Raw genomic sequence first — 18,860 nt, forward strand, 5'->3', positions numbered from 1 at the left:
AAAGTTTACGTAGACAAATGGATCAGTTAGATGACCATCCTTGACTGATCCTACAACCTGGTGTGCTGGCTAGGCACCCACATTGGCCTTGTATGTGCCCTAAATGGACAAATCTCCTACTCTCTAAAGGAGGACAATCTGCCCCACACAGGACATTCACAGAAAAATTTTGCTTTACCAGCATCTGCATCAGACAGACAGAGACGTTCCATGGGCTTAAATGCAGGGGAATAAACCTTCAATTCTGGTCTCAACCCAGTCTTTGTTCCTTATAGTGTTTTTCCACTAGTTAGATGCACAATCGTTATAGTTTCTAGTGTCAGACCAAGGGCCTATGGTGCCTGTGGCTAACCTCAAATGCCACACAGAGGAACATGTACTTGTCACAATGCAATTGACAAACGCAACAACTCTGGGCATGTTTTTTCTTTAAAACAGAGAGCAAACGGTCTGTCAGAATTTGTGTCCTGAGGTACTCTAGAAGCCGGTTCAATACATCCAGGAAATTCAGCCAGGCACAGACAAGTTCTTTACAAACACCAAATCAGTTTCAAATAGGATTCTCTCTAGTGGAGCCAAACAACACTCTGGGACCTGGTGCAACGTTCCACGACAGATCTAGCAGCATTCTGTTAGTTATCACTGCAACAATAATTAAAGAGTAGTGGTCTAGCAATGTAAGGGGCAGTGTTACTCTGGTTCCCCTGACTGCTTCCACTAGTAGCAAAACAATCATGTGTACAATTTATGGAAAGTAGTTACTGACCTCTTCATTCTAATCTAATTCTTCATTACTATGAACTAATCTACATCAAAATACCAATCTCATTTCATTCCTATGTAAAAGTTTCCCCAAACTTTCCCCAAATCTCATTCCTCTAGTATTACTATATTATTACACTTCTCAAAATGCAAAAAAAATAAAGTATAAACATTTACGATTTATTATTTTTATTTGTATCTACAGGTGTTTCCTATGAATTACGCTGCAGTTAATGTGATGATAATAATACAGTGTTTGTTTAGTTAGCTTTATTAAGAATGTACTTATTAAGCAACCACCTCTTGACTTGTATCTGTATAGTGTTTATTTTAAATGTTCTTTAGATGCAGTAGAAACATCTCCTGATGAACCTTTGCATCGATCATGCCTCAGTCACTTTACATAACTCACCTTATAGATACATCCATTGTAGGCCAGTGTCTGTTCACATACTCATAAAATGTCTGAATCACTTAACCCATCACTCCGTATTTCACTTCCTGTGCTAGAATATGGTTTTGAACATATCTTTTTGCGCATATTTATATTAAAGAACTTAACATCTACACATCACAACTTCCATTTATACACACACCGTTTGGAATTATTACTTTTGTCAGTATTGATAACAGTATTAGAATAGTGCAACAGTATTAGTGCATTTTCACAACATTGAACCTAATTCCTGTTTGAAGGATACTTCCACTCCACAATGTTGATACAGGCTCTTCGAAGGGGGTTTTTGAGGGTAAGGCAGAGGAGGGAGTGTGGGGGCCTTGTGGCCACTGTGCTTGTTGGTTTCTTGGGTTTGATGTAATGCTGCCGGTGATGCTGCGTAGAACATGCTGTGGAGATGGGTGCTGCTGCTGCACTCCGTATAAGCTTGGCCTGACGTGCTGCATCGATAGCTGCCTGCCAGCTGAGGGCGGCATTAGGTGTTGGGATGTGTTCTGGTGCCAGACCTACCATGCCACCTTTACTTACACTAACACTGTGCTCCTGCTCACTCACATTAGACACCATAACCAGAGATGGGCTGGTGTAGTTAGAACCTGCACAGAAAAGAGAGAGGAAGTGTGAATGTATGTGTGCAATGGAAAAAAACTTCAGTCAGTAGTTTAGTTTACACACACACACACACACACACACACACACACACACACACACACACACACACACACACACACACACACATATATATATATATAGTGGTGGGAAAAAGTGTTTGCCCCCTTCCTGATCTTTTTTTTTTTTTGCACATTTGCCACACTTTAATGTTTCAGATCACCAAACAAACTTAAATATTAGTCAAAGATAACAAAGTAAACACAAAATGCAGGCCACAAATCAAGGTTTTTAATTTTTAAGGGAAAACTAAATCCAAACCCACATGGCCCTGTGTGAAAAAGTATTTGCTGCCCAACACCCCCCCCCCCCCCCCATTAAAACCTAACATAACTGTAGTTTATCACACCTTAGTTTAACTTCTCTAGCTACACCCAGGCCTGATTACTGCTACACATGTTCACTATCAAGAGATCACTTAAATAAGAGCTGAGTGACAAAGTGAAGTAGACCAAAATATCCTCAAAAGCTACACATCATGCTGAGATCCAAAGACATTCAGAAACAAATGAGAGAGAAATTAATTGAGATCTATCAATCTGGAAAAGGTTATAAGGTCATTTCTAAAGCTTTGGGACTCCAGTGAACCACAGTGAGAGCCGTTATACACAAATGGTGAAAACATGGAACAGTGGTGAACCTTCCCAGGAGTCGCCGGCCGACCAAAATTACCCCAAGAGAGCAGCGATGACTCATCAAAGATGTCACAAAAGACCCCACAACAACATCCAAAGAACTGCAGGCCTCACTTGTCTCAGTGAAGGTCAGAGTTCATTGACTTCACCATAAGAAGGAGACTGGGCAAAAATGACCTGCATGGCAGAGTTACAAGACTAAAACCACTGCTGAGCAAAAAGAACATAAAGTCTCAGATTTGCCAGATAACATCTTGATGATCCTCAAGACTTTTGGGAAAATACTCTGTAGACTGATGAGACAAAAGTTGAACTTTTTGGAAGGTGTGTGTCCCGTTACATCTGATGTAAAAGTAACACCGCGTTTCAGAAAAAGAACATCATACCAACAGTAAAACATGGTGGTGGTAGTGTGATGGTCTGGGGCTGTTTTACTGCTTCAGGAAGACTTGCTGTGATAAACAGAACCATGAATTCTGCTGTCTACCAAAAAAATCCTGAAGGACAAAGTGCGGCCATCTGTTTGTGACCTCCAGTTGAAGTGAACTTGGGTTCTGCAGCAGGACAATGATCATAACACACCAGCAAGTCCACCTCTGAATGGCTGAAGAAAAACAAAATGAAGACATTGGAGCAGCCGAGTCAAAGTCCTGACCTGAATCCTATTGAGATGCTGTTGCAGGACCTTAAAAACGTGGTTCATGCTTGAAAACCCTCCAAAGTGGCTGAATTACAGCAATTCTGCAAAGACGGGTGGACCAAAATTCCTCCACAGCTCTGTTACAGACTCACTGCAAGTTATAACAAACGAATGATTGCAGTTCTTGCTGCTAAGGGTGGACCAACCAGGCATTAGGGGGCAAATACATTTTCACACAGGGCCATGTAGGTTTGGATTTTGTTTTCCCTTAATAATAAAAACCTTCATTTAAAAACTATGTTGTGTTTTACTGTGTGATCTTTACATTTGTTTGATGATCTGAAACATTAAAGTGTGACAACCATGCAAAAAATGAAAAAATCAAGAATGGGGGCCAAAACTTTTTTCACACCACCGTGTGTATATATATACTGTATACACACATCACTCCCACACAATCTGTATGCAACATTTAGTGTTAGCAAACATGACTAACTCTTATAGGTTGATATTTCCAGAAGAGAGGAGAGTGACTTAAACAGCCTGAGCCATGAACCTATTTGTTCTCATTTAATATGTGTCTTAGTAATAATATATATATATGTTTGACACAGTAACGTGGCTACATATATATATATATATATATATATATATATATATATATATATATATATATATATATATATATATATATATATGTAGCCACGTTACTGTGTCAAACATACTGTACATTCATGTCTGCAGAGAGGTTTATCAATAATCGCCCTTATCATTCATGATTAGGTTAGATTACCATCTGACCCCACAGTTTTGCTGCACTCTAAATAATGTATCTCCATTTAAAAGGAAAAAAAGAGAAATAAATAGCGCTCTTATACAATCCAAGTGTAGCCTAAGATCATGTGGGAATGTGGTGAGTGTCAAATGTTTTCTGGGAGTGAACTCCAGAGACAAGGAGCAGAGTCACTAAAGGCTCCATCACCCATGGTGGGTAAAGGGGCAGGAGGTTTAAGCTGTCGAAGAGGTTATGTAACTCGAAGTTGCTATAAGATCATAAAAGTGGCGAAATGGTCAGAACACGATAGATTATCGATTGCAGCATTAAAGGTGAGAGGATCGATGTTTTTTTAAATGTATTTAATGTAATGTGGAAGGAAAGCTTCCTGAGCTACAGAAAATCTCTTAGTGCTGACAGATCAGTGTATCTCTAAACCCTAATTAGAGATAACAAAAAAAATCCAAATTCTTATTTAATACTGCAGCAAAACTGGGACTGAAGCCCCTGTAGGGAAAATGCACACCATCGATATGCAGCAACACTGAGTTCATGAATTCTTTCAATGCCATGATTGTCTAAATATATCAGCCAAAAATTCTGACTAATAAATGTAATAGCTATTCCTATAGGTAACAATATTATTCTATCAGATCAGCTTTTAGAATGTTTTAGTCTCCTTTGAGAAACCTAAATAATATCACTAATTAATTTCCTCTAAAAAATCATTAGCTTGCATTCTAGATTCCTTACCTACATGTTTCTTATAACAGATAATGATAGAAGTAATCTAGCCTTTTTCTAAAAATAATAAACTGTTCCCTTAGCACTTAGCAATTATCAAACTCCTGATTAAAAAAAATGACCTCGACCCTGTCAGCTGTCCATTTATAGGCCAATATCAAACCGCCCCTTTATCTCCAAGACCCTGGAAAAGGTCATAGCGCAGCAGTTATGTTCAGACCTACATAGGAGTAACATTGATGACATGTATCAGTCAGTATTTAGGCCTCATCATAGCACAGAGACGGAGCTGGTTAATGTGGTAAATGACCTGTTACTGGCCTCTGATCAGTGTCTTAGACCTTGTGCTGCTTGACCTTTATGATGGATTATTGTAATAACAGTCAACAGTTCTTGGACTCAAGGATGGGCTCGTTTGGGGGGCAGGGGGGGCGTTTTCGGGGGTCTTACATGGATATTCTGAAGTCCATAGATTCACAACTGCATTTATAACTGCCACATACTGCCGGGAATCTTTAGCAACTTCATTTTGAAAGTTACATTGCTCAGGAGGTATCTAAACATACATCAGGATTTCCACTTGACCCCAGGTAACAGTAAATTAGGAAGAGCATAATGGGAAATCAATCATAATGGATTAACAAATAAAATGATATTTTTAAATGGCCTGAACATATCCCTATTATGAAGGATGTAAATGGGTTCACTTGTCATACTCCATTGTGGGAGAGCAGCTTTGCTATGGCCCTACTGTCCTCAAACAAGATTAATCTTCCACTCAGGAGATTACAGCGTTTGCTCTCTCTCTCTCTCTCTCTCTCTCTCTCTCTCTCTCTCTCTCTCTCTCTCTCTCTCTCAATCCCCTTTACTGTATTTTATTCTCCTCTCCTTTCTCTCTCCTCTGGTTGTTCTCTGGTCCCCTTGTTGCCTCTCTTGGTCTCATTCTCATCTGCCTTTTACCTTGCATATTCAAGAATTAATTAACTGCTCTATGTAAAATCAATTACGTTAATTAGATCAGCAGAGCTATTCTGGAGAGTTTGAGCCTGGGAGGAGGAAGCATTGGAAGGATGTGTGACCATGTTTCAGCCCCGATTACCTGTTCTAAGCTGATAAAAGTGAAACCCAATGTGTTGTATCCTGTCCACCTCATTGATTGTTGTGGGTTTTGAGCTGCTTTTATGCTCACCACAGTTATAAAGTCAGATGGTCAGATGAGTTCCCAGATCCTTCCTTTCAAACCACTCAAACTGGCATTGGCTCTGCTTTCTCTTAACTCTCACCATCAAGGCATTTCTGCCTGCAGACTGTTTATCACTGGGTGTCTCAATTCTGTTGTACTTGAAAATTCCTAAAGATCAGCAGCTTTTAAAATACTCTAACAAGCCAAAAACAATCATGCCATGTCCATTCTCTCTCTCTCTCTCTCTCTCTCTCTCTCTCTCTCTCTCTCTCTCTCTCTCTCAAGCAATATGTAAATGTATATATAACTATAGCAGTATATGTTGTCTAGTCAGTGTCAGAACAATGTAGTTTACTGAATAAATTAGTATCATTCCTGTCATATGTTCATAGACACAACTGCCAGAATTGTTGGGCAGAAATTCATGTCTTTTTTATACTGTATACTTAATATTAACATGAATAAAATATAAATAAAAATCTCTGTGATATAAACATGTTCTTCACATTCTCAGTTCAACTAATCAGAATTGCTAGTTTTTGATGATAACTGAGGTAGAAGATCCAGTGAATGCCTGCTAGTGAATGCTTTCTCCTCACCCTGTAACTATTAGTAAGATGAATAGTAATGAATGTCATTAACACAAACGTGAATAATCAAGTAACATTGCTGACATTATGGTAGCTGTTCGTGTCGCTCATGTCAGTAATTTGGCTCAATATAATTTTAAAAGATCTACAGTTCATTTCTGCCTTCTGTTGCATTTCATCTTCTCTATATTCTGACTTGAACATGGTTGGCAACGGTAACTCGAAAACTGAGTCATTTCTGTTGCTTGAGTAATCCACTCGTTCATCACAATAATGTTCTTGCAAAGCAAAATGATTGCTTAGTAGCAGTGGCCATCTAGCTATGTAGGATTATCTGATGAGCATGACCCCATTCCTCCTTTGGTTTCCCTCTTCTCCTCCCAGCTAAATAAACACCATAACACTGTAGACTTTCAAATCCTGTGACCACCTACAAGATACATAATCAGTAGGAAGTTTCACTCTCATTCAAGCTGAGAAATCTTGCACACAGCCCACTACATTATCACTGCAAGCCATGAGTAACCATGTGTACACCAGATTTTGGCCAGAGTGTCGCTTTCTTCGGGGCACAAACAAGAGTTAATGCAAAAAGGAACGTTTTTATATGAAAATAGAAATATATTTTTAACAGTCCAAATCATGAATTCAAATTAATGGCAAATTTGTTTTTAAATCAAACTATCAGACATTGGACTTGACACTGTTCTTCACTCAAGCTGATAGCACACAAGAATAACATGTTTAAGATTACAATTATTCATAACAGAGACTGCATGAACTCTGTCAAATGCCAAAAAAAGTCAAAAATTCTCCCACACTACCTCACTTTTGTGCTGCCTCTACTGGACTTCTGTAATTATTGCATCAGATTTAAAACACTAAAACTGAAGCCACGTTCACACCGCAAGTCTTAACGCTCAATTCGGATATTTTGCTCAGATCTGATTTTTTTTGTTTGGCTGTTCACATTACCTTTTAAAATGTGGCCTATATCAGATACCAGTGTGAACTGTTTGATGTTTCGAACTGACCCGCATGCGCAAACGAACGATAATGATGACGTCAATAACAATAACAATTTGCGCTAAAGTGAGGTTATGGAGGAAGTACAGTAAGCGTTCTGGCTTTTCTTTCTAAATGTTTGTGTAATGGCAGCACGGAGACGCAGTGTTTTGATTTTCGGATGTCGAGGACAACTTTTGATTATTTGATCCATTTTGTAGGCGTAGTCACGTTTGTGTGAGTCCTCGCGGGACGAATGTCGATGTAGATTGACGTAAAAGACGCATCCAATCTGCATTGGGTGCGGCCACATTGGAAAAATTCAGATCTGGGCTAGATTTGAGTGTTCACACTACTCCTGAAGAAGTCTGACCCTAAAAAAAATCAGATTTGGGACACTCTTACCTGCAGTGTGAACGGGGCTTTACTGACAAAGCTAAAACAGGCTAGCACCTAGCTACCACAGAGCACTTGCACCAAACCAGCACTGCTCAACTGGTCCCACCAGCTCTCAGTGTAAAAGGAAGGCCTGCATCAAGACTCTCCTCTGTTTTGGTGGCTTAATTACTTGTAAATAGCAAGAAGTAAGAAACAGTAAGAAAGTATTCTTTGCAAACTAATGTTTAGTCTGCAGTGGACTACCATCTGCATGTTGTCCATTTTCATAGCAAGCAACACATGAGAGTTTAGGCACTTTGAGGCTTGTTGCAAGACAGTGGGATGTCCAGTCATTGATTTGCCATTCTGCCAGGGGACCTTAGGATTGTGGTTTTGCATCCAGACAAAGTTAAGGAACATATGTATCTCATGCCTTTACAATGGTGATAGAAAATAATGATATGTTGTTTCAAGCTTCCAAATTTGACCATGTTTACAGTAGGTCTTTGCATTTGTTACCTCTCATCTTCCAATATGTCTGCCACTGAATAACTTGCCCTGAAGGGGAGTCTAAAGTGTTCTTTTCTAAACCTAAAAGGAAAACAAAGCTTTGTATGTGAAGAGTGAAAGTTTTGTGTGTGTGTGTGTGTGTGTGTGTGTGTGTGTGTGTGTGTGTGTGTGTGTGTGTGTGTGTGTGTGTGTGTGTGTTTGTATAGTGCATGTGTGTCAGTTCTCTTAAACACTAAAGCATCACTATGACAGTGTGGGTTGGGAGTCTGTAGAGACCATGCTTGTAAGCCGCTGTGCATTCTGAGACACACTAAATTGACATCACCAGAAGTGTTTACTCATTTCTGTGTGTACCTCTAACACTAGGCATCACAGGTCAACGCTGGACAAATAAACATCCATGCTGACTATTCCATACATCATCCATCATCCTACCTGCATCCTGAAGGCATATTGTTATTCATATATATATATATATATATATATATATATATATATATATATATATATATATATATATATAAACCTTATTTATTAATGGTTTTATAAGAATCACCTACAATACAATATCCAAATTAAATTAAATAGATATTCCTAGCACATTGAACCGCGGCCCCCAATAACTCTTGCTTGACCACAACGGATGGGACCTCTACTGAAGGTGACACTCGATAAGTCTAAACTAAATGCACCATAAGCTATTTAATTAGAGCTCTAATTGGGCATGTAATTTTGAGGCTTTTTCACCAGCACCACTTTTTTCCACCACAGTTAAACTCAAACAGTTGCCTTTATGTCGCTTTACATTTTCATTCCAACACTGAATGAGCTCTGATGTGTCTAGTCAGATGACTGCCACTTGCAGATTTATTCACTATTATTATTGTATATGCAGAGGGTTTCTGTGGAAGATCATATGACTGTTTGCAGCAATCATTTGTGTTTAGTCACTTATGCCCCTTTCCCACCGAGGCAGTTTGAGTGCCGGTTCGGAGCCTACTTTAGAACCAGTTCTTTCTGTTTCGACCGCCAAAGCACGGGCTCTGAACCAGGAAAAGTGGTTCTTAAGAAGCATCAAAACGTTGCTGGTCTAGGATCAAGAACCGCTTGCATCAGGAGCTGTGGGAGGGGCTGTGGGCGGGGCTACTGTTAGCGCATTTGATAATATAATGTTTAATACACTTTTACTTTACCGCGTAATGATACATTATCAGCACACATGATAGTAGGTAGCTACATGCTAAGGCTAAATTTTTTCTGTGTTAATGATAAAATAACGTTATGTACTTTCTCGATCACAACCTCCGTTTATACAGATTACACGGAGCTGCACGTACACGTCGGATTCGCCGCGTTTGGGTGTTAATGTAGGTTCACAAAGCCATGAGCATTAACAGTAAAGTAACATCCACCATTGTTGTTGTTGTGTTTGTGTTTGCCGCTGCTGCGCTAACGTTGCTGGGACACGTGACCCTTATACAGTGACGTCACACTCGGCTCTGTGATGCTCTCTAACTGATGGAAAGGCAAACCGGTTTTTAGAAGGTTCGCCGGTGGAACCAACTCTGAACCAGCACCAGCACGAGCTCTGAACCAGCACCCGGTACTTTTTGGTGGAAAAGGGGTATGCGAGGCCAAAGATTAACTCTGGCCTGGATTTTTATGTTTTATCATATTAAAGATCTTTTATATTTTCTCCTTCACGTGACCTCTAAAGTCATTAACCAAGAAAAGATCAGCACAAAGCTTGAATATGATTATGGGATGCAGGCTGTAGGTGCTAAAATTCCCAAGGCACAGGAAGAAGTAAAGCTTTTTAGCAAAGCACAACTGTATTCACTCTCCTGATTGTCATGTCTTTGTGAAGACACTCAGTCATCTGTCCCAGTCATGATGAGCAAACACATCTGGTGTTATGCATGTAATTACAATTCGACCTTGGGCTGTATCTTTTCCTAATGCACCATGGCCTTCTTTTTTCAAAGGCATTATTAAAAAAAATCAAGAATATTAAGTATAAAAAATGTTGGAAGACATTTAGCTAGAAAATGGAAGTAAGCACTTAATCACATAAACATACAAGTAGTTCCATAAGTATTTGAACAGTAAGACAGTTTACATCACATTGTCTTGTTACACCTTCACATTGACAAAAATATAGCATTAACTATTTATGAATTACAGCCATTTTCACAGGCTCAAAAGTAACTGGACAAAAAAAACATAGCTATAAACATTAGAATTATACATAAGGATGAAAAGTCCGCCTGAATATTCCACGACAGGCCTTTTATAGGATATGCTGATATGTTTTGGATAATTATCCATCTGCACTGTGAAGCACCGTCCTCTCAGATGTGCAGCTTTTGACTGAATGTGAGAAGAATGTATTTAAGTTCTGTACACTTCAGATTTCATCCTGCTCCTTCTCTCAGCAGTCACATCACCAATAAACACCAGTGACCCACTTCCACTGGAAGCCATACATGCCTTTGCCTCAGTGCATTAATACAGTCTATGCTTTGGATCATGAGCCCTTCAGATTATGGAAGCTTTTTAGATGTTTTCTAGCAAAGTTTCATCTAGCCGTTATGCTCTAACGTGTTGCAGTGGTTTCAATCTTGGGGAAAACCCTCTGTGTTTACATTTATGGTGTCTCTTGGTTATAGCCTTTAAAAATGAAATGCCTACCCTATACAGACTGTTTATAGCTAGAGGTTGTAAAGGGTTTTTATTTACCAAGTAAATAATCCTGTGATCATCCACTTTTGTTTTCAGCGGTCTTCAGGCATTTTGGTGTTGTTGAGCTCACCAGGGCTTTCCTTCTTTTCAAGAATGTACCAAATTGTTGATTTGTTGTACTTGTAATGTTTATGCATTTTCAATCTGATATTTTTTTCTTTGCATCGAAACCTCTCTGGACCACAGATAGAAAGCTCTTTTGCTATCAAATGCAAATTCAAATGATAAAAATGCAAATGGCTAATTATATGTGAGCCTCTGAAAATGGAGGTACAATGCAATACATGTCTGTAATTCCTAATACTTTAATCTTACCTTGAACTCTTATTTTAAAACCCATTGTGCAGAGACAAAATGACCAAAAATGTGTCACTGTCTAAATATGTATATTGGTACCTTTCTGTTTTGTGCATATTTGATCGTACCTACACCAATCCTCCACACTCATCCCCCAACTTCTGTACTGGAAGGTCTAAACAAAGCCTATGTAAGGGAATGTAGATGAGAGGCCACCAATAACTGGAGCTCATTGACATCCGCAGATGCTTGGTTTCTACCCTGTCGATGCTATGCCAGGTCCTTAGTTGTAGCTGGCTTCATTTTTGCTTTCAGCTCCCACTTGGACTGCAAGTCTTCATATCAGAATCACTGCAAAATTCTACTCATTTACTTTTGTACAGAAATGTGACCATCTTTAACATTATTACCACTAAATATGATTTTCCAAGCCATTCACCACAACATATAATGTATACAAGGGTGTAAAGGATCACCTGAACAAGTGCCAGCATTAATGACGGATAACATCATACAATAACTTAAAAATAAATAAATAAATAACCTAAAATACCTTAATGTAGTAAACTTACAACATTTGTTACTTTACAAACTTTTTTGCAACTTTTTTCCTCCTTAAAGAAAGAAAGGATTTCAGATCAACCTTTAAGTTGAAGGGAATTGTGAAGGAACAACGTAACTCGACACAAGCGTTGAAGCACTAAAGAAACACTGAAGCTACTTCATTCTACAAAACTTCACAGTTACTTATTGCATCATTTACTGGTCCACACTCACTGAGTCTCACATTCATTAAATACCAGTTGAAATGATGATTACTGACCAAAAATGTCCGGATTTAACAAAGAATTCAATGATGTATCTCAAAAGAAGAACAGCAGCTTCATTCAGGTTCAAAACCCGCATCTTACATAACTAATCAATATAGTGTATGTCCATACACCTGCATCATCACAAATGGACATAGGTGGACTTCCTCTTCCAAAAGAACTTAGTTTTTGGCCTCACTGAAGGTTCTGATCGCTAAATAATGATCCATTTCTGCCATCTATGTTTGGTACATAAACCAACAGTCATCAATATAAAAACAGCTGACGTCAGTATCAAGTAACTTGTATGTCTGTCAGCAACAGTTTGTGCTGCACATGTCTCATGCATTGAGCTTATTTTGTCTGCTTTCTCTTCTGTCTGTTGGTGTGGTGATGTAGTCTACCCAAAGTCTACATACACATGGTGTAACAGACATACTCCTCCTTACATAATAAATAAATAAACAAACAAACAAACAAACTAGGGTTAGGGTCATTATATATATATATATATATATATATGTATATATATATATATATATATATATATATATATACTTAAGACTTAAACAGCCTGAGCCATGAACCTATTTGTTCTCATTTAATATGTGTCTTAGTAATAATATATATATATATATATATATATATATATATATATATATATATATATATATATAAATATATATATATATAAAAGAGAGAGAGAGAGAGAGAGAGAGAGAGAGAGAGAGAGAGAGAGAGAGAGAGAGAGAGAGAGAGAGAGAGAGAGAGAGAGAGAGAGAGAGTTATGGCCTAATGGTTAGAGAGTTTGACTCCTAACCCTAAAGTTGTGGGTTCAAGTCTTGGGCTGGTGTGTGTGTGTTCACTGCTGTGTGTGTGTGTGTGTGTGTGTGTGTGTGTGTGTGTGTGTGTGTGTGTGTGTGTGTGTGTGTGTGTGTGTTCACTGCTGTGTGTGTGTGTGTGCACTTTGGAGGGGTTAAATGCAGAGAACAAATTCTGAGTGTAGGTCACTGTACTTATGTACATGACATAGTTGTATGTCATGTCACTTTATATATATATATAACATCAGTGAACTAGATTATTTAGAAATGTAAAATAATAACTGCAAATTGTATTTTTTCTTTTTTTTTGACAGAAAGAGAAAAAAAGTCAAAAATATTTTAAATATTTATAAACATTTATACAAAACTGACTGAACGTGTTCTACTGATTTAGTGACTGTACTGAATAACTAATAAATGTTTCAGTGTTCTGCTGAATTTAATAAGTAACAGAGACGAGAACTGAACTCTCTCTGCTGAAAAAAAATAATTCACCATGAAGGAAGCTGAACTCAAAACTAGTGGTATTTTTCATGCCCTAACAATCCGGTGTAATTACTTACAATAGTTGTACTGTTCATTGTCTCTATGCGGTATAAGACTTCTGAGTAGCTCAGTGAAAATGCCCTTGTCCAAGAGGACATTGTTGACCTTTCCTCTCTTCAAGAGCTCCATTCATCTGCTGAGGATTACTGAGACGTGCAATATTCTTGCTTTTAGCTCCATGAACATTGGGTTGTGCAGGTCATGAGAACTTAAAGCAACATGTTACAGTGCTAATGGAGGTGATGGAGACACCATGATGTCATACAACATGCACAGCAGACATTAAAGTATACCTGAGTCTCAAATCAAACACTTCACATTCTTAAGTATTTACATAAATAAGTGTTCTGAACAGAAGCCTTGTGTGAAGGTGTACAGTACTGTATGAATCTCCAAACCACACGAAGCAACAAATAACGCTTCCCAAAATAACTTACAGGTTGACATGGAAACCTGCAGAAGTGGTGATTGCACTGGCTTAACAATTTCTGCTCATTCTTAGATCATTTTGGGAAGAAATCATTATAACTAATAAAAGAACTCTTAAACAGCTGCTTTATTCTTCTGCCTTGTTTACTGTAAATATATACAGTAGGTATCGGAAACCGTGTTTCTGCAGATTTTATATGTTAATATTTGTTCCGACTAATTCACAGGAGAGCAGAGATTTTTACACAGATATCAAAAATTACAACTGACAAAGCACTGATAAAATCCTGACCTTTGGATTAAACCAGATATCGGTGTGTATACTTCATACAATTGTGTTAGTTACCCTACAGTTTGATTGAAAACCTCCAAGAACAGTTTACCCTGTGAGCACATGGAAGTGGGTCAGGCGACCGAATGCTTGGAGTAAATGTTATCTGCTACAGTATAATGATCATACTCACACCGTAAAATGAGTCCGAACATAAGTGGCATTGAACTAAATTCCATATTTCATAGGAGAACCTTCTTCACTAGAGAAAGGCTCTTACTTCTGCACCATCACTACGATGATAGCTTCAGGACTGCTGTTGATATGAGACGTGAACAGACACTTTAAACTTCAGACAGACTTCATGTTATGACTAAAACGAATTCCCCGCTTACACAATCAAACCTTTTTGACCATATAATAGAGAGCTGAGTAAGAAAGGTTCACTGTATAGTACATAGTGTGTGTGTGTGTGTGTGAGAGAGAGAGAGAGAGTGTATTATAAGTTTGGTGTTACTATAATATAATAGATCTCATTATATTATATTGGAGTAAATAATAAATCGTGTACCGGTTTTATGTACGCATGGAAGAATGCAGTAATGGCCCTGAAGATTCAGCACGTACTCATGCATGCCTTTACGCAGGTTCGATCTCTCACACTGCTTCTCTACACTGTGGTCAAGTAAATCTAATTCAGGGCATTATCTCTCAGCCATGTCAGGCTTAGTGAGCTGTAGGCTTTAATACAGGGGTTTTAAAGCAGTTTTGAGAAAGAAAGCAAGCCTGATCTCTAGGGAGGTGATCTAATATATGTACGAAGCCTACATATCAGACTTGGCCTAGATAAGAAGATGAGTCTGGAGATACAGAGAGTTACTCTGATTTCTCTTATTACCAAAGAGGAGGAAGAGTGTTAATCCTGTACTGAGACGCTTCTCTCTTTCACCTTATTTCTCTTCTAGATAATTAAAAACGATGACGATCTTATTTACACTGACACAGTAGAAATACCACCGCATTGTTCACCGTGTAATAAGAGACACGATAAAGACTGCAGATCATCGGGGTTACATGGGGTTGTTAAAGCTTTAGTGCACTTCAAATCAAAGTCCGTCTCAGATCATTGATGTGTTCCGTATAGCATCGATGATGAGCAAAGCATCGTTTTCCTGAATCTGTGCCACCTAAGATGCCGAAACACACACACACACACACACACACACACACACACACACACACACACACACACACCCTTGGTGACTGTGATTATGTGTCACAAACAGCTGTTTCCTGCATCTCTAATTAGCATATCAACTCCTTTCTTTCCACAAACCTCGTCCCATCACCCAGACTCTCTCCTTTCACAGTGTTCTGAGGATGTGACCGGCAGCTGCTCATGAGACACAAACACAGCTCAGTGGCACAGTGTCACCATAGCCTGGTTTTTTACCGCATATCAAATGTGGAAAGCTGTGAGAGTTTCTCTCCTGTCAGATTATTAGATACGAGTACATGATACAGTATGCAGAGCAGATCATTTTAATAAAGACTAAATCTCTGTGAATCAGAGTCTCAGTGTGTGTGTGTGTGTGTGTGTGTGTGTGTGTGTGTGTGTGTGTGTGTGTGTGTGGGGTCTGGGGCGGCCGTGTTTGTAGGCCGCGGTGTGACCTCCATTTTTAAGAGAAACATGTCTTAAACTATATTAATAAAGCCTTTCGAAGACACACATCTCACCTGAATATAGATGTAGGTGTAACCCTCAGACACATGATGTGGATGTGTTACTAGCGTTTATTATGTGGTGTTGAACACTTGTGTCTTTCTTAAAAAAAAGAAATTCTCACTTCTTAACCTTTTATCTGTTAACAATTGAAATGTTAATATAAGATTTAGAGTTAGATCCTAACCACAAGACCCATGTCCTGACGATGTCCTCTACACCCATCAGCCATGTTGACTTTCAGTCCAGTCGTCTCAGTATCATATTGTATATTACTTATTAGATATGTTCCTATTTCAGCTACAAAGGGACGCTGTACAGATACATCCAAGGACATAAAAGCGTGTTTCATTAACTACAGGACAGCAAAATAAAAGATAGAGGACACAATCATTTACAAAATGAGTCACTGAGTGGGTGGAAGAGAAACTTGGAAAGATGGCTTTTTTTTTTTGTTGTCTAATGGGGAAAGGGAACGGTAGAGAATTCGTTCCATCATTTCAGGACAGCGACAGTAAAAGCCGATATCTCCTGCGGTGTACAGCCAGAGAGAAGGGACGTTGAGCAGAGGAGTATCAGAAGAGTGCGTAGGAGGATAAATAAGTAGGCGGCGACATGCAGGGACCTGAAGATAAATAAATAAATATTTTTTTTAAATGTGTTCAGAAGTCAACATGAGCAGGAGTTAATGTCTGCTCAACACTTTCTGCTGTACACTTTGTACACATAACTAACAACTCTAATCATTTCTGTTTCTGTAAATGTTTATGTTCTGTCCAGTCTGCCCTATGTTCTAGCCCTCATGGTTTCCCTTCACAGTTAAGTGTCGAAAAACGTATATTATATGATTATATTCTGCAGTGTATTGTACTCATCATGCACTGGCACTTGTTTAGTGCTCCAATCTGTATTTAGATTTAAACCAGGTAGTGGAGCATGGACTAAACTAGCATCTTGTTTTGTTTTTAAACTGAACCTCACCACAATGCCATATGAAGGCTTTATTTCAAAAACAACTTTCCGAATTGCTGTAACAGTTGTCATGTTATAAAGAAAGAGCAAAGCATATGTCACATGTAACACCTCTCACCACTGAGCTAACACTTCCCACTTCGTAGCAAATAGCTGCATGCACCTCGAATGTTCACGGGAACCATTTTAACCTAAAGTCTAGGAGTTTATTAGTTAGTAAGTTAGCTTGTTTATTTATCCTGTATTACTTAGCTTAGTCAGTTAGCCTATACTGATACTGATACTGTAATTAGCCTAGACAATTTTATTATGTACTGATATTTTACTCCCGCAAATAACGATTTGCAGCCTACAATTTGTTTAATCCGCTCCCTGAACGAAATAACAACTCTTTCTGAGTTTTATTAATTGCAGGCTTCAAAAATTACAGGCTTCAAATCACTCAAAAACAATGACACATATTCACTGATCTAAGAATAAAATACTCAGAATGTATATCTATTGTTTTCAGTGGACATATTAACATTATCTATAGACCACACGTGTGCTGAGATGGGTCAGGTTTTAGACCAGTAATACCAGTAACAACATGACCACTGGTTCTTCCACAGAGAATTAGCTGACAGGTCAGGGATATTCCAGCCAGATTGTTTGACATAAGGAAATGAAGTCTGTACATCAAATTTATGATACTGGGCGAGAGAGAGAGAGAGAGAGAGAGAGAGAGAGAGAGAGAGAGAGAGAGAGAGAGAGAGGCAGAGAGAGAGAGGCAGGGAGAGAGAGAGAGAGAGAGGCAGGGAGAGAGAGAGAGAGAGGAAGAAAGAGAGAGAGAGAGAGAGAGGCAGAGAGAGAGAGAGGGGGGGGGGGAACAAGGAACTAAAATTTGGCCATTAAACTATTTTTTTTACATATTTCAGAGTCAAATGCAAATATAGCAATGACTAAAGTGTCGAACATTTTATGGCCCAAACCCTTATCGCCAGAAGAAGACTAGAAGCCAATGGCACTTTAAGGGCTTGTTGCCAAGGAAACAGTCAATCTGGTGGCAATACATCAAGTATTATGGCCTCAATTCCTGTTGGATGATTTTTTTGGTGTTTTACTGTGTCAAATAGCAACAACCTGAGAAGTTTTGTTCAACATGTTCAACATGGCTGACTTTCCTTTTTTATACAAATCACAAAAATTCAATACATTCAGAATCATCAGAAAAGAGAATTGAGGAATTTTATTGAGTGGTTCAACAATTACGAGCAGTTTGGTTAATCATCCAAGAGATGTATATAGACAAAATAAAAGACTGTAGCAGTTTCAGTCACATATTCTAACATTCGGATGCAAGTATCAAGAGATGGAAGATAAAGTTCTACTCTACCATCTCATATTTACTGTTTAATCTCAAACGCAAAGGTTTTCAGTGTATATAAAATAATTAGCCTTGTTGCTCTAATACTGTTATGTTCTAACAAAACAGGGGAGACTGTGTATTAGTAATAAAAATTATAGCCAGAAGTGGCAATTATTACTTTCAGTCTATTTACAATTTTATAATGACCTGCTCTCATTTTTATTTCTGCTTTATTCCCTTTTAATTTCATTTTATTTGCCCATTCTCTTGTTTTTATGCATTTATTAGCTTTTATCTTGTCTCATTCCAGTATAATTATTTGTTGAGTCTTTTTTACAGCTCGTTGGTACCGTTCTGATTTTAAATGACTTTTAAAAACAAAGTTGAATCGACTAATCACTAATTAATCACATAATTAAACAATAATTCACTTATATGGCTTGATTGAACCCACCATACTGTAGCTCCACCCCCTGTGAATGACCACACCCCAAATTCTGGTTATGGCCTCACAACTTGGTCCTTCGGCTGAATTTCAAATTTCATGCCAA

At 38.4% G+C, this 18,860-nt stretch overlaps 2 protein-coding genes and 1 pseudogene across 5 annotated transcripts in view; 1 reads left to right on the forward strand and 2 right to left on the reverse strand.

Moving 5' to 3' along the window:
* The window catches only part of LOC113663787 (NACHT, LRR and PYD domains-containing protein 12-like), a 631,994-nt gene that overhangs the window by 220,429 nt on the left and 392,705 nt on the right, over positions 1–18,860 (reverse strand). The gene's annotated exons all lie outside the window — the stretch shown is intronic.
* LOC113663806 overlaps positions 1–18,860 on the forward strand; it is a 589,387-nt pseudogene that overhangs the window by 125,099 nt on the left and 445,428 nt on the right.
* cacna1c (calcium channel, voltage-dependent, L type, alpha 1C subunit) overlaps positions 1–18,860 on the reverse strand; it is a 134,056-nt gene that overhangs the window by 100,178 nt on the left and 15,018 nt on the right. For all 3 annotated transcript variants that reach the window (XM_027179155.2, XM_027179159.2, XM_027179156.2), the window contains exon 2: positions 1,464–1,815. In XM_027179155.2, the coding sequence (XP_027034956.2) occupies positions 1,464–1,815 (352 nt within the window). The remainder of the gene's footprint in view (positions 1–1,463; positions 1,816–18,860) is intronic.

This window comes from Tachysurus fulvidraco, chromosome 19 (genome assembly GCF_022655615.1).
Source record: "Tachysurus fulvidraco isolate hzauxx_2018 chromosome 19, HZAU_PFXX_2.0, whole genome shotgun sequence".
NCBI lineage: Eukaryota > Metazoa > Chordata > Actinopteri > Siluriformes > Bagridae > Tachysurus > Tachysurus fulvidraco.